Below are 16,563 nucleotides of genomic sequence, written 5' to 3'. Positions count from 1 at the left end.
TAGACTTTCCAAATGTTATTATACTGGATGTTTTAAATCTAGATAGTGACAAGAGTTGTTTCACAGGGGTTTCGATGCTGAAAAAAATGTATTCACTGATTTACAGACGTCTCTTTCCCGACGAAAGTCAATGGGGAAAAGTCTTTCTGGGCCAGTGTCATCACGTCACCGACTCAGACGGTGTAATTCCATTTTTGGCCACTATGTAAAATTTGTATCTGAGCCTAGCACACTTGCTGGGGGCTTGGTGGTAACAAACAGTCTCGAATTAGTGTTACCAGTAAGCTAAAATATGTTTCTGGCAAATGTTTGTGGCAAAATCTTGGTTCAGATTTTTCAGTACTGCACAGTTTTACTGTTTTACTGATGTCAATACTTTCAGACCCCATTTTTACAATACAGGAAACAGTACGGGACCTGCTTCCTGTTTATAGATTCTTGTATTGTAGCCAACCAGTGCGCTAAAATATCTTTCTGATAACATTTTTAAGTGAGAAATAGGCAAAACAGAAACAGAATCTTAGTTTATATTCAATCAGCACTGCCTACTTTTCCAGTTTGATTTGAGTTTGGTCTGAGATTGACAGTACATCTTTGGGCAGCAGCCCTAGAGCCAGCGAAAAATTTGAGCTAAGAGATGAGCAAGGAGATCTGGGCTCTGGTTAGATGGGGGAAGGTTTACCATAGTTCACTGCCAATTTTCAACCACCTTTGTATCAAAACAATGTGCCTAGTATGTGTAAAAGTATATGTTTAATGAAATAACCTGATGCCAAATGCTGACTCTACTCACCAAGCTCAGCTGGATAACCTCTTTTTAGCTCTGTTGTGTTTAACAAGTCTTGTGCAGTATTTCAGCTGTTGCATTGCCTCAGAGACTGAATGTCCCTGTATGTTTCTGCTGTAGCTGGAAGTCAGTGGCTGACTACATCGACCAGCAGTTTGAGCAGTACTTCAGGGACGAGAGTGGCCTCAACCGAAAGAACATCCAGGACAACCGCGTGCACTGCTGCCTCTATTTCATCTCACCCTTTGGTCATGGGTATGACAAATGCTCAGTGCTCTCATAGGGATTAGGTTGCTGTCTTTGTCTCTCTCTCATTTATCACCCCTAATAATGAAGAATATTAATCCATTTCCACTGCAGTATGTAATGTCCGAGCTGTGACTGCCTTTACTTTCTCTAAATTACACAGCTTTTTTTCGTGCGCACACACTACCATCTGAGTAATTGAGATTTATTAAATATATCCAGCAAAACAGTTTTTTCGTGCAGGGTTTTCAGTCCCATAAATTGTTAATGCAAGGGGCTCTTGCCTCAAGTTAAAGCAGTTCTCCGCTGCCTTCAGGTGGATTTACATGTACTGCAGCGCTTTCTCTCTAATCAATTGTTTGTGCTTTTTGCCGCAGTTGTGCACATGCACTGTTCCACATCACTGCGCTCATTAAAATATAAACATGCCACAGACCTCAAGTAATGCTGCAGTGCATTTCTAAAGTCGCAGTGATGGAGGAAGTGCTCCCTCTGGTGATGAGCTTCATTCATGAGTCATCAGGCACCAAGAGGTCACTGACAGAGCAAAGCCACTGATTGACCTGAAACATCATCTTATGCCTTACACGGATGTTTTGTGTTTCTCAAAGCCTCCGGCCTTTGGACGTGGAATTTATGAAAGCTCTGCACGAGAAGGTTAACATCGTCCCCATCTTGGCCAAAGCAGACACACTCACCCCCACTGAGGTCAAGAAAAAGAAAATTAAGGTAAGGCTAATCTCTAATAAACTGTCGATCCCTACATGTTTCATCTTATGAATAAAACTGATTACAGAGCAGAGATTCACAGAACTAATTTATTAGTGACTACATGTAAATGTACGTTAATATGTTGCTAGTATTCAGAGTATTACAATATTGCAGAGAGTTTTGGACTTTCTGAATTAGGCTTTTTTTTTCGAATGAAGCATTTTCCGATTAAGACGTGGAATATGCCGATATTATTCTTGTCTTAATAGCATTTATTGTATGTGTGTATTTCACATGTAAACGTCGTATTTAGAATATGCATTTCAATTGGGATTTTTACTGCAGATTACGACATTTGGCCTTGTCCCTGTTTACTGTCAGCTCTGTGTGTTGTCATGGATGTGTTTTCCACAAACCAACTAATCAACCGTTTGAAGGCTGTGGGGTAGAGATTCAAATCAAAAAGAAAAGCTCACATTTCTGGTCAGGAGGGGAAACATACCAAATTTTTTAACATTATGACAGACTTAGATATGAACAATCCCAACCCTTTCAACAAGGAAGTTGAGGTAAGCAAAGAGGGAGGCTGTGTTCGCACAGTCCAACAAGTCCGCCAACTGAAACAAATTAGATTCACACGGCACGAACAGCTCCAGCCGTTCCACTTGTTCATATTTTGAAGTGATAAATGGCATGTTAAGGCACATTAATTGAAGTATGCACAGCTGCATGTAAACAGGAATATTAGTGTAATATTCACTTTCGTTAGACATGTAAACAGCTCAGTAAGAATGTTGTCTTTTTTGGAATAAGGGCAAGTTGTGCATGTAAACTTAGTCAGTGTTTGACAAGCAAAATGCATGTTTTCCCCGTAGATCCGAGAGGAGATTGAGCAATATGGTATCAAGATATACCAGTTCCCCGACTGTGACTCGGATGAAGATGAGGAATTTAAGCAGCAGGACCTTCAGCTGAAGGTGAGAGACAGAACTGCCCAATGTCTTTTCCCTTTTGCTCCTTCTTTCAACAGTTTGGGGTCTGCAGACTGTTGCACTTTTGCAGTCATTTGCAAAACTGGGTCCTCGCTTGGATCGTACAGTAAACAAAACTACACAGCACATACGTATAGCAAGTATATACTGTATATATAGATTTTTTTATTTTGCAGGATTGAGCCTTTTTTTGTCCCAATCACACCCAAGAAGAGTTTATTCAATTACCAGAGTGTAGTGAGGTTAAAATAAATGTAGACCATATAAAACAAGACCTTGGCAGTCAGTTCACAACTGACTACACAGTCATGATGAGTCAACCATTTTTGCTCGGCTGGCACCATAATTTGCTGCCAGGACACAGTCAGTGTGCCAGCATATCTCGTTTTACCTCTGTCCTTGAGTGGCCTCTGATAAGAGCACTTTGTTAACTGCAGCAGAAAAATGACAAATTATAATAAAAGATGGGAGAGTTGGAATAATGAATGAGAAGTTATTATTTAGGTAACAGAACTATGGAGCGTAGTTTCAGATGAGAGTAAGCAGAAATGAGGACAAAAAGAAAGATGGCAGTGAGAAGGCATTCATGGAAAGGTAAAAACAAAACAATTGACATATCTCCACTGCACCACTCACCAGTCACACCTTAACCAGTCACCCTCCACTGTCAGATTTCTTTAAAACGTTTATGATCCTTTTCTGTTCTCCCAACAAGGAAAGCATTCCCTTTGCAGTGATCGGCAGCAACACAGTGGTGGAGGCCAAAGGGAAGAGGGTGCGAGGCCGTCTGTACCCCTGGGGCATCGTAGAGGGTAAGTCTGTTCTCCAACTTTAGTCATTTTTTACCTGGACAAGTTTTTGTGTTTAAGTGACTAATGGGAACAACAATTTCTGGTGTCTGGTGTTGAGTGAGATCACTGCAGCTGCAAAACAGACTGCCATGTAACCACTTAGGGCACTTATTTTCACTAAAAGTTCTTGTTTTTTGCCAATGTAATGAAAAAGATCCCTACAGACCTCTTTGCTAAAGAGTAAGATCCTTTTTTTTTTAGCAAGAAACAGACCCAGAATCACTATGGTCAACCTCATTAAACTTCATTTAAATCAGCCGTAATTTTAACAGGAAGTAGACGGAAACAAGATAAAACTCCCCTAAACTGCTTCGTTGATCTCAAAGCTGTTCCAACAATCACCAACTATGGTTTGGTTGAAGTCAACCCTTCAAAGAAATGAAAATATTCTTGCTGTATACATGCAAAAAATGACTGTTTATGTAAATGGAGACTAAAAAAAAAAAGTTGTGTGTTTATTGATTCTTTTATCCTTTGCAACACTTTTTCAGTCAGTCTTTTTCATCATTTCAGTTTGAAGACCGCATAATATATATAATTGAAATTGATCCTCACATTGTGGTTTGCAGTGGAGAACTCTGCACACTGTGACTTTGTGAAGCTGAGGAACATGCTCGTTCGCACACATATGCAAGACCTGAAGGACGTGACCCGGGAGACTCACTACGAGAACTACAGAGCCCACTGCATCCAGAGCATGACCCGCATGGTTGTGAAGGAACGCAACCGCAAGTATGCTCACACTGAAGCAAACAGCCAACCTTAACATACTACAATAAAGTGCAGGAGAATTATTAGTCTTTTTAATAGCAAGATATGGAACATATTGATCTCCAGTAGACATTTAGAGACCAATATTTATGAAAATAAATCAGCTGAAAATATTTTTAAAATATTTTTTTTCTTTAGAGCTCTCATCCATCATGCCTTTTAGTCACATGCAAGACATTCAGATTTAGATCTTTGTAACTTAGGTATTTTTGAGTGCATCACTTCATGTGTCATGCTGTGCAGATGACAGTTTTTTAGCTCCTGATGATGATTGTGATAAAGCTTTCCAACATTGAAGGTCAGCCGCAGCCCTGATCTTTACCTGGTATCTACTTAATAATTTTGACATCAACATCTGGGCACTGTTATGTTGCCGTACTCTTGCAGATACTCAGCATGTTTATCTGCTACACAAAAATTTCTATGTTCAGTGTTTTTTCTAGATCCTCAGTAGCTACTTATAAAGCAGTTAAATCCTTCAGTCACTATAATTAGCCTGTGACTTGATTCAGATCCACACAGCATTTTAGCCTCACCCTCTGTGATACAGCGTAGTGACATCTGCATCAATGACTGGGATCATTTTCAAACAAATTTTAAAAACTAAATGTTGAACTTGTCTTCAGTAAACTAACCAGGGAGAGCGGCACAGACTTCCCCATCCCCGCAGTGCCCGGAGTGTCGGACAGCGAGACAGAAAAGCTCATCCGAGAGAAAGATGAGGAGGTACGACACAACGACCAACAACCGGACGCGCACCACCAACATCATCACGAGTCTGAACACATTTCTGCCCATCACGAGCACTCAGAGCCCCAGCCCAGTGCACACACACACTCAGATCTAAGAGAAATGCCGGATGAGGCCCTTTGAGTGTCTTTAGCTCACAGATTTTTGTTTTTCTTTAAAGCACACCCGGGTCATGTTTTATGAGGCTGACGATGAGTGGCCTCAAAAACATGAAATGGTGTAACTTTACATTTAAACCTCTTCTTTCCTCTCCTCACAAGCCCTTTGGACCTTTGAACTTTGGGCAGGAAAATGTATCATAATCCCACTTTTAGGAGTCAGCTCTGCTTTTTTGGTAAAAGTTGTTCCGTGTCAGTGAGGTGGAAACACCTTCACTAAGATACTGATTGTTAGTGTGCAACAATAATTTTAATACCCCAGCAAATGTATTCAAGGGCTAAATAAAATTAGTATGAAGTATAACTTTGGGGGGGTTGGGGCATTGGTCAGAAGTAATATTCTTAGAGTAAATATTATTCCTTTTAGTCTCTTAATTTTAAAATTCCTCTCATACAGTATAAGCTCAGTCACTGTGATTACTTTCTAGACAAGCTAACAAGCCGAGGTGGGCATAAATAACTACATGGTGTTATTTTTTATTCAAAATTAAACAGGCAATGATCCATCTGTTCATGATGAATGATCACAGACGTTATCCTTCCCGTTCCCTCCCTCTTCTCCACTAAATCGATTTATTTTATCAAATAAAGAGATCATTTCGTCTCAGTTGTTTTTATTATTTTTTTTTACATCCGTAGGAGAAGAGAACTAGCACACACTGTTCTATTACTCACAATACAGTTTATTTAAATACACAACATTTCGTGTGTATTTGAATGAAATTTAAATGACTTTGTGGGAATTCTCTTCTCTTACCTATGGACATTTTCCTCTTACGTACCTGCCTACAAGTTATTGAAGGTGTGCATGAGCCTCTACATCCCACTGTAACCCACATTTAAATTTAGTTAGACAACTTCAATGATAAGTCAATTAACTGATTATTGGAAAGTGATTTCGATAAGAGATTAACCATTTTGTTCATTGTTCAAGCACAAATGCAAAACATTACATGTTTCCAGCTTCTCAAATATGAGAGTCTGTTGCTTTTTCTTGTCTTGGATCATATGAAAACATTAATATTTTTATATTTTTATCAGACAACAAGGAAAATGGGGATGTCATTGTGGAAATTAGGATGTTTTTATTTTATTTCATTTTTTTACTGTTTTCTGATGTTTTGTTGACTGACTAATTATCAATTATTTTCATTGTGAATGAATCTGATCATTACTTTCTGATTATTGGTCAATTGGTTAAAGTGGAAAAGGGGAAATGTTTTGCTGATTTGTGCCATTATCAACACATACTGTCCTAGAAAAAGCGCTAGACTGTATGTGCTTGTCCATCTGACATTTTGCTGCCTTCCCCGAAAATGTTATGACAAATCTAAAAGAGCAAATATTTTAGTTTTACTCACTAAAACTAAAGAACTTAACAGATGAACCAAATATGAGTATATTTTATATTTATAGAGTAGAGGCAAGTGGAGGAGCCACAAGTTCCCTGCAGTTGTTTAGCGCAGGTCACGTGATCTAGAAAGAACTGATCTCCCGAGTGTTATTGATCCGTTGTTTGTGCAGTCATACATAAGTAATTACCTGGTATAAAAAGCCAGCACTGCCGTCACAACGCTGTGAATATAACAGTGGAACTTGCGGATGTGTGAGATCAAACAGTGGTACTAACACTCGTCTCATTTCTCCTCACAGTTGCGGCGGATGCAGGAGATGCTGCAGAGGATCCAGGATCAGATGCACACTCAGAAAGACGGCTATTAACACAGGACAACACCGTGTACGTGTGTCTCTGTAACTGGGATTAAAAAAGAAAAAAAAAAACTCCCAGGAAACCTTTATTCCTTGCTAGAACATTGACATCCTGACGTGTCCACCCAATCACCACTCAACCTCATCAACAGCACGTTACACTTGGATCAGGGACCCGCGAGGCGTTGGTAAGATGTTCTGACATTTTCACCTTCCTTTATCCTCTCTGACATCACGGCACTACTGCTGCAAAACACTCAACCCTCCACTCCACTCTTTGTGTCCTGTCAAAACTTTACAGTAATGAAGAAAAGGTTTGTCTCTTCTTATGTTTCAAATATCTGTTTATTTACTCACATGACCACGAGGTTATTTTATTTTATTTTTTACATGAGGTCTGAAATGAGGTTTACATGTGGTGACCTGTTCAGATTTTTTAAGCACACTTTTCTGGTGCAAGTGTTTATTTTTATTATCTCTATAGGTCAACATGCATACTGTAATAATTTAATTTTCTATATTAAGCTCATAAGCATTTGTTTCATCTTTTATATGTTCCTGGTTTTATTTAAGTTACCCTGCTTGAGGATGATTATTTTATGCAGATTTTCTGTCAGGTGAGGTCCCTGCAGGTCCATATGATTTAATTTAAAGGGGAACTAAGCCCGTTTTCAAATTCATAGATGTTATTCCTATGGTTCAAAACAGTCCAAAAATAGTAAACATGAAAAACTGTCCAAAAATGTAAAGTCAAATTTATGATGGCATTAAGTATAAAGTATAGCTGCTCCATACAGAATGAATGGTGAAAAATGTTCGAGATGACACAGAGCATCAAGGGAAATTTTCTGAGAATAGACGGAATAACAGTGTTTGTTTTCATGTCTTTTGGGTGGAGAACCCCTCCGTCATTTTTTAACTGCCACCTAAAAAAAATAGTTTAAGTGCACACTATATTTGAAATATTTTCACCACTTTACCTTTCAGTCAGACAGCTCTTTGCAGCGGGAAACCGAAGCTGTTTTCTCCGAGTCACCAGACTCGACAAAAACAGTCATTTTATTTTGCAGGTGCTGGGCTACTGCCACCATTAGTAAGTGTGTCAGGTAGAGCAGTGAAAATGTTTTTAATATAGCATAGAATTGAACTGATATTGATATTTTTTTGGTAACGACTTTTTTTAAGTGATGAAAATACATTTTGCTGCACCCCCCCATCCACAGCACTACATATTACTTAGCTTATGTGCTGGTATATTTGGCTTATCCGAGATGGTATTAAAGGAAAAGGGTACATAAAATAAGCAAAGCAGAAATGTCAGATGAGTCATGTTTAATTAAACATCTTTAAACGTTACAGTTATGGATGAAAATGACAACAGAAATATATTTCAAATTTCTGCAATACAAATCATTTACCAGATGTCTTCCCAGAAGTGACTGGAAGTGATTTGGTCTATATGGGTACATTTTCTGTTTCAGAACCAAGAATGTAAGACATAATAACTCTTACTGAGGTATAAAAAAGAAAACTAACCATCTGTGGGTCCACAGAATCAGTTTCCCATTGATTGTCTATTGAGCAGTTCCAGACTTTATACCCATGACATCACAAGTTTAAAACTTCACTGTTTCTGGCTTTGAAAGAGAGTAGATCATGATCACAAATATTGATTGAGCTCTCCCAGGTCATGGAAATGACATTGAAATTTTTATTTCACACAGTACTCCCCTTTAATGCGAGAATTCCTTTAGATTTTGCTCAATCAGTGTCTGCATGTTTAACATACAGTAGTTGGCACCTCCGCTGCCTGACAGCATGGATGTTAGTGGCTCCGCTCAGAGTCGCCGCCAGTCTTAACTCACTGCAATGCTTACTGATTGCCATAAAAACTTTTAAATTAACTCTTTCATGCGAAATAAGTCCATAATTATTTTGGATAATCCCCCAGAAACAGAATTCAAAGTCATGTCAAAACCACCAAGAGTTCACATGTGAGAGCTGGTGACACCTGTTAGTTGTTAAGAGACATTTAGGACTTTGGTAAGACAAGACCCTTGATATGCATGAGGTGTGTGTCCAGGGAAAGGGTTGCATCAAAGCCATGCAGTGTATTTGTTTTTGCATGTGTTGTGTGAAGGTTTCTCAGACTGCAAAGCATAAGGGTATTTATGGGCATTGAAAATATGTAGCTACTTAATTGTTGGGGGAAACACATTGAGAAGAGGTAGGTTTATTATTATTATTATTATTATTATTATTATGATAATGGTTGGTTATAATTACGTCCTCAAATCAAGGGAACTTCCTTAGATGTGTGCTAACTGTAACGTTAAGCTTGTAACCAAAGCCAACAATGACTTAGTTAATTTTCCAAATTTTTGATTTTCCTTTTCAAAGTCAAAATATGTTTTGTATTGACATGAAGAATACGTCTTATCAAAGCCAAGAGTACTGAACAAAATTATTGGATGAATGTGACTGTTTTGTTAATCCTTAATATGTGTCAAGCGAACATTGTTTTGGAAGTTAGACGACTCTGCCATGTTGTGTGACCTTTGGTATATGAAAAAAGAAAATAACATTCCTTGAGCTTCTGCCCCAGAGTCAGGTATTACTTTTGTTTCTTTTGTTATTCTACTTTTTTGGAGTGTATTTATGTAATAAATTTATAAATGAAATGTGGATGGAGAAGACTATATGTACAAATTCTAACATTGTAATAAAATATGAAAATAATTTAATGTGACTTTATTCATGCCCTTTCAGTCTACAAAATAAACAATGACTTTTTAGGATTTTTGGGACGACATGCTATAGTATAACTTTTTATCGCATAATTGGACAAAGTGCTATCATATGACTTTTTTACACTATGACGTTTTTACACTATTTTTGGACAACATGATATAGTATGACTTTTTAATGTTATTTTGGATGACATACTATGATATGATGTTTTTCCGCTTTTTTGGACAACATACAATAGTATGACTTTTTTTATGGTATTTTGGACAACATACTGTAATTAGGGTTCAAGCATGTAGGGCTAGATATAAGGCAGAGCAGACAGATCGGCTGATATTTTATTTTATCAATGCCATAAAATATCTTTTGGCTGTAGATTCATTCAGTTTAGACACTGATTATGATATTGCAGTACAAATTAAGGCACTTAAAGTTAAGTGATATATCGTTTTGGTCGATAAAGCAGGTGAAGTTGTGCTGAAAGAGTAAGAACCAGTATCAGCAGATGTGTCTGTCGAAATCAAGGAATATTGGTAAAAAATCTCAAAGTAAAATCTGAAATAATTTAGAAACTGTGAGGTTATAACAATATTTGTTCATTAGAGAGTATTGACATGTTTTAATATTCAAGTGTATGGTATTTTGTGTGTTTGTTTGTGACACAGTTGTCTCCTTGACACCTTGTCTTGTATATGTTTCGTTTTCACTAACTTTTTGACGAATCGTCATAAAACATGGTAGATATGATCAAAATGAGACTGAGAATCAGATTACTAAAGCATTTTGAGCTAGACTCGTAGGAGGCACCAAAAGCACAAAATATGGGTTCCTCAACATCCAGTCAACAGAATTTGACTAAATTTGGTGTGCATGCTTTGGGGCCAAGTATTAATCAAAATCTGAAGTGACATATTGATTAGCGGAAGTGGGCGTGGCCTTTTGAATTTTAACTCATAGCTCAAGATGACAGCAACCAATCCTAGTGGAACTAACTGGAGACATTAGGAGTAATATTCTGAATAGGCCTACCAAAAAAAAGGGTTAAAACTGCTAGAGGCAGATTTTGTTCAAAGATAAAAATGTAAAGCATAAATCAAAAGCAACAGTTAACTCACTCCTTTTAAGTTACATATATCGTCTAACACAAGGTCTGAGCAAGATGACGCAAAAGCACAAAAAGCACACATAGTGATCTGTTGTTCCTCTTGATCTGGAGGTTTGTCGCATCATGACTCGGTCCACTCTCCGTTTCACCTTGTTGGCTGGCCTTGGGGTGGGGTGTTAGAATAGAAACTTCCTCCTCCTGCTTGGGGTGTCATGTTTGGGTAGAAGCTTCCTCTTCCTGCTGCTGGGGAGTTTCCACCCATAGGCATGTGTTTTCCTGTTCCTTCCTATGTAAAAAACGTAATAGTATAGTATGTCAAAAAATGTCAAAATATGAAAAGCTGAAAACCACAAAGTATAGCATGTCAAGACACGTCATAGTATAACTTGCCAAATAAAGTAAAAACAGTATTCAAAGTGGAAATAAAGGCCAAAAACTTCGACTGGTCTTTTGACTGGTCATAAAAATGGCTCTTATTTTACCTTGTAGAGACGCCTCATTATATTCAAAGTTGTTTTTAGCCATTTTTATGACCGGTCAAAATTTGACATTTTTCGACAAACTTTACGATGGCATTTTTGGCCATTTTTTAACATGCTAAATTATGACTTTTTTGGCCTTTATTTTCCATTTTGAATACTATGATGCGTCGCTACAAAGTGCAGTAAGTTGTTTTCAGCCATTTTTAAGACCAGTCAAAATTTGACATTTTTCGATATACTATACTATGGTGTTTTTCGTCATTTTTTCAACATGCTAAATTATGACATTTTGGGCCTTTTTTGGCCTTTATTTCAACTCTGAATACTATGACCAGCTCTGCAAGCTATAGTAAGTAGTTTTTAGCCATTTTTCTGAACATTTAAAATTTGACATTTTTCTACATATATGGCGTTTTTGGCTATGTTTTCAACATGCTAAATCATGAGGTTTTTGGCCTTTATTTCCACTTTGAAAATGAAAAATTGAAATTGAAATAAAGACCTAAAAAGGCCAAAAACATCATAATTTAGCATGTTGAAAAAATGGCTGAAAACGACTTATTATGGCTTGTAGAAATGCGTTACAGTATTTGGTGTGGAAATAATGGCCAAAAAAGGCCAAAAACTTCATAATTTACCACGTTTAGCAAATGTCAAAAAAGACGTGTTCCAAAATCAGCTGGAACAGCTCAAAACAACATAAAATAGTGTGCTGAGACACGCCATACCGTTAAAATGTACAGATAAGGTCGACAACACCATAATATAGCATGTCAAACAAATGACCAAAACATAAAGGCTATAGTATGGCAAAATTTCAAAAAAAGACATGTCCCAAAAACAGTTGAAAACACCTTCAAACAGTATAAAATAGCGTGCTGAGACACGTCTTAGCATTAAGCGGGGATTATGTTAAAAACCACCAGAATATAGATTGTTGAAAAAATGACCAAAACAGAAATGCTATAGTATGGCAAAAATATCAAAATTTGACATGTCCCAAAAACAACTGAAAACACCTCAGAACAGCATGAAAACGCATGCTGTGTCACACCATAGCATACAAATGTGCAAATACTGTCAAAAACACCATAATATAGCATGTGAAAAAAATTCGCAAAGAAAGAAGGCTATAGGTTGGCAAAATTGTCAAAAAATTACATGTACCAAAAGCAGCTGAAAACACCTCAAAACAGCATAAAAAGTGTGCTGATACACACCATAGCATTAAAACAGGCAAATATGATCAAAAACAACATAATATAGCATATCGAAAAAATGACCAAAGAAGAAAGGCGAAGTATGGCGAAAATGTCAAAATGGGACATGTCCCAAAAACAGCGGAAAAGACCTCAAAACAGCATAAAAGAGTATGCTGAGACACACCATAGCATTTAAATGTGCAAACAAGGTCAAAAACACAATAATTTAACATGTCGAAGAAATGACCAAAGAAGCAAGGCTATAGTATGGCAAAAATGTCAAAAAAGGACATGTCCCAAAAACAGCTAAAAACACCTCAAAACAACATAAAACAGCGTGCTGAGACACACCATAGCATTTAAATGTGCAAATATGGTCAAAACACGATAAAATACCACGTTGAAAAAATGACCAAAGAAGCAAGGCTATAGTATGGCAAATTTGTCAAAAAAGGACATGTCCCAAAAACAGCTAAAAACACCTCCAATCAGCATAAAAGAGCGTGCTGAGACACACCATAACATTTAAATTTGCAAATATGGTCAAGAACAATAAAAAATGGCATGTCGAAAAAATGACCAAAGAAGCAAGGCTATAGTATGGCAAATTTTTCAAATAATGACATGTCCCAAAAACAGCTGAAAACACCTCCAAACAGCATAAAAGAGCGTGCTGAGACACACCATAACATTTAAATTTGCAAATATGGTCAAGAACAATAAAAAATGGCATGTCGAAAAAATGACCAAAGAAGCAAGGCTATAGTATGGCAAATTTTTCAAATAATGACATGTCCCAAAAACAGGTGAAAAGACCTCAAAACAGCATAAAAGAGCGTGCTGAGACACACCATAGCATTAAATTGTGCAAAATAAACTCAAAAACACCATAATATAACATGTCAAAAAAATGACCAAAGAAGCAAGGCTATAGTATGGCAAAAATGTCAAAAAAGGACATGTCCCAAAAACAGCTAAAAACACCTCAAAACAGCATAAAAGAGCGTGCTGAGACACACCATAGCATTTAAATGTGCAAATATGGTCAAAAACACGATAAAATACCACGTTGAAAAAATGACCAAAGAAGCAAGGCTATAGTATGGCAAAAATGTCAAAAAAGGACATGTCCCAAAAACAGCTAAAAACACCTCAAAACAGCATAAAAGAGCGTGCTGAGACACACCATAGCATTTAAATGTGCAAATATGGTCAAAAACACGATAAAATACCACGTTGAAAAAATGACCAAAGAAGCAAGGCTATAGTATGGCAAAAATGTCAAAAAAGGACATGTCCCAAAAACAGCTAAAAACACCTCAAAACAGCATAAAAGAGCGTGCTGAGACACACCATAGCATTTAAATGTGCAAATATGGTCAAAAACACGATAAAATACCACGTTGAAAAAATGACCAAAGAAGCAAGGCTATAGTATGGCAAATTTGTCAAAAAAGGACATGTCCCAAAAACAGCTAAAAACACCTCAAAACAGCATAAAAGAGCGTGCTGAGACACACCATAGCATTTAAATTTGCAAATATGGTCAAAAACAATAAAAAATGGCATGTCGAAAAAATGACCAAAGAAGCAAGGCTATAGTATGGCAAAAATGTCAAAAAAGGACATGTCCCAAAAACAGCTAAAAACACCTCAAAACAGCATAAAAGAGCGTGCTGAGACACACCATAGCATTTAAATGTGCAAATATGGTCAAAAACACGATAAAATACCACGTTGAAAAAATGACCAAAGAAGCAAGGCTATAGTATGGCAAAAATGTCAAAAAAGGACATGTCCCAAAAACAGCTAAAAACACCTCAAAACAGCATAAAAGAGCGTGCTGAGACACACCATAGCATTTAAATGTGCAAATATGGTCAAAAACACGATAAAATGGCATGTCGAAAAAATGACCAAAGAAGCAAGGCTATAGTATGGCAAAAATGTCAAAAAAGGACATGTCCCAAAAACAGCTAAAAACACCTCAAAACAGCATAAAAGAGCGTGCTGAGACACACCATAGCATTTAAATGTGCAAATATGGTCAAAAACACGATAAAATACCACATTGAAAAAATGACCAAAGAAGCAAGGCTATAGTATGGCAAAAATGTCAAAAAAGGACATGTCCCAAAAACAGCTAAAAACACCTCAAAACAGCATAAAAGAGCGTGCTGAGACACACCATAGCATTTAAATGTGCAAATATGGTCAAAAACACGATAAAATACCACGTTGAAAAAATGACCAAAGAAGCAAGGCTATAGTATGGCAAATTTTTCAAATAATGACATGTCCCAAAAACAGCTGAAAAGACCTCCAAACAGCATAAAAGAGCGTGCTGAGACACACCATAGCATTTAAATTTGCAAATATGGTCAAGAACAATAAAAAATGGCATGTCGAAAAAATGACCAAAGAAGCAAGGCTATAGTATGGCAAAAATGTCAAAAAAGGACATGTCCCAAAAACAGCTAAAAACACCTCAAAACAGCATAAAAGAGCGTGCTGAGACACACCATAGCATTTAAATGTGCAAATATGGTCAAAAACACGATAAAATACCACGTTGAAAAAATGACCAAAGAAGCAAGGCTATAGTATGGCAAAAATGTCAAAAAAGGACATGTCCCAAAAACAGCTAAAAACACCTCAAAACAGCATAAAAGAGCGTGCTGAGACACACCATAGCATTTAAATGTGCAAATATGGTCAAAAACACGATCAAATACCACGTTGAAAAAATGACCAAAGAAGCAAGGCTATAGTATGGCAAAAATGTCAAAAAAGGACATGTCCCAAAAACAGCTAAAAACACCTCCAATCAGCATAAAAGAGCGTGCTGAGACACACCATAGCATTTAAATTTGCAAATATGGTCAAGAACAATAAAAAATGGCATGTCGAAAAAATGACCAAAGAAGCAAGGCTATAGTATGGCAAATTTTTCAAATAATGACATGTCCCAAAAACAGGTGAAAAGACCTCAAAACAGCATAAAAGAGCGTGCTGAGACACACCATAGCATTTAAATGTGCAAATATGGTCAAAAACACAATAAAATGGCATGTCGAAAAAATGACCAAAGAAGCAAGGCTATAGTATGGCAAAAATGTCAAAAAGGACATGTCCCAAAAACAGCTAAAAACACCTCAAAACAGCATAAAAGAGCGTGCTGAGACACACCATAGCATTTAAATGTGCAAATATGGTCAAAAACACGATCAAATACCACGTTGAAAAAATGACCAAAGAAGCAAGGCTATAGTATGGCAAAAATGTCAAAAAAGGACATGTCCCAAAAACAGCTAAAAACACCTCAAAACAGCATAAAAGAGCGTGCTGAGACACACCATAGCATTTAAATGTGCAAATATGGTCAAAAACACGATAAAATACCACGTTGAAAAAATGACCAAAGAAGCAAGGCTATAGTATGGCAAATTTGTCAAAAAAGGACATGTCCCAAAAACAGCTAAAAACACCTCCAATCAGCATAAAAGAGCGTGCTGAGACACACCATAGCATTTAAATTTGCAAATATGGTCAAAAACAATAAAAAATGGCATGTCGAAAAAATGACCAAAGAAGCAAGGCTATAGTATGGCAAAAATGTCAAAAAAGGACATGTCCCAAAAACAGCTAAAAACACCTCAAAACAGCATAAAAGAGCGTGCTGAGACACACCATAGCATTTAAATGTGCAAATATGGTCAAAAACACGATAAAATACCACGTTGAAAAATGACCAAAGAAGCAAGGCTATAGTATGGCAAATTTGTCAAAAAAGGACATGTCCCAAAAACAGCTAAAAACACCTCAAAACAGCATAAAAGAGCGTGCTGAGACACACCATAGCATTTAAATTTGCAAATATGGTCAAGAACAATAAAAAATAGCATGTCGAAAAAATGACCAAAGAAGCAAGGCTATAGTATGGCAAAAATGTCAAAAAAGGACATGTCCCAAAAACAGCTAAAAACACCTCAAAACAGCATAAAAGAGCGTGCTGAGACACACCATAGCATTTAAATGTGCAAATATGGT

At 37.0% G+C, this 16,563-nt stretch overlaps 1 protein-coding gene across 5 annotated transcripts in view; it reads left to right on the top strand.

The window, feature by feature from the left end:
* The window catches only part of septin4b (septin 4b), a 31,900-nt gene extending 22,185 nt beyond the window's left edge, over positions 1-9,715 (top strand). For 4 of the 5 annotated variants that reach the window (XM_088078905.1, XM_088078904.1, XM_088078902.1 and 1 more), the window contains 6 exons: positions 908-1,042; positions 1,645-1,762; positions 2,620-2,721; positions 3,452-3,548; positions 4,157-4,319; positions 4,985-5,869. In XM_088078905.1, coding sequence (XP_087935031.1) covers positions 908-1,042; positions 1,645-1,762; positions 2,620-2,721; positions 3,452-3,548; positions 4,157-4,319; positions 4,985-5,231 — 862 coding nt within the window. In that variant the 3' untranslated portion in view covers positions 5,232-5,869. Of the gene's footprint in view, positions 1-907; positions 1,043-1,644; positions 1,763-2,619; positions 2,722-3,451; positions 3,549-4,156; positions 4,320-4,984; positions 5,870-6,919 lie in introns of those variants that run through there. The other variant, XM_088078901.1, reaches the window with a different exon arrangement.
* Positions 9,716-16,563: the final 6,848 nt, after the last annotated feature.

This window comes from Plectropomus leopardus, chromosome 6 (genome assembly GCF_026936395.1).
Source record: "Plectropomus leopardus strain MGB_pleo_1.0 chromosome 6, ASM2693639v1, whole genome shotgun sequence".
NCBI classification, from domain to species: Eukaryota; Metazoa; Chordata; class Actinopteri; order Perciformes; family Serranidae; genus Plectropomus; species Plectropomus leopardus.
Note: the sequence above shows the minus strand (reverse complement) of the source record. Positions and strands in the feature narration are given on the sequence as shown.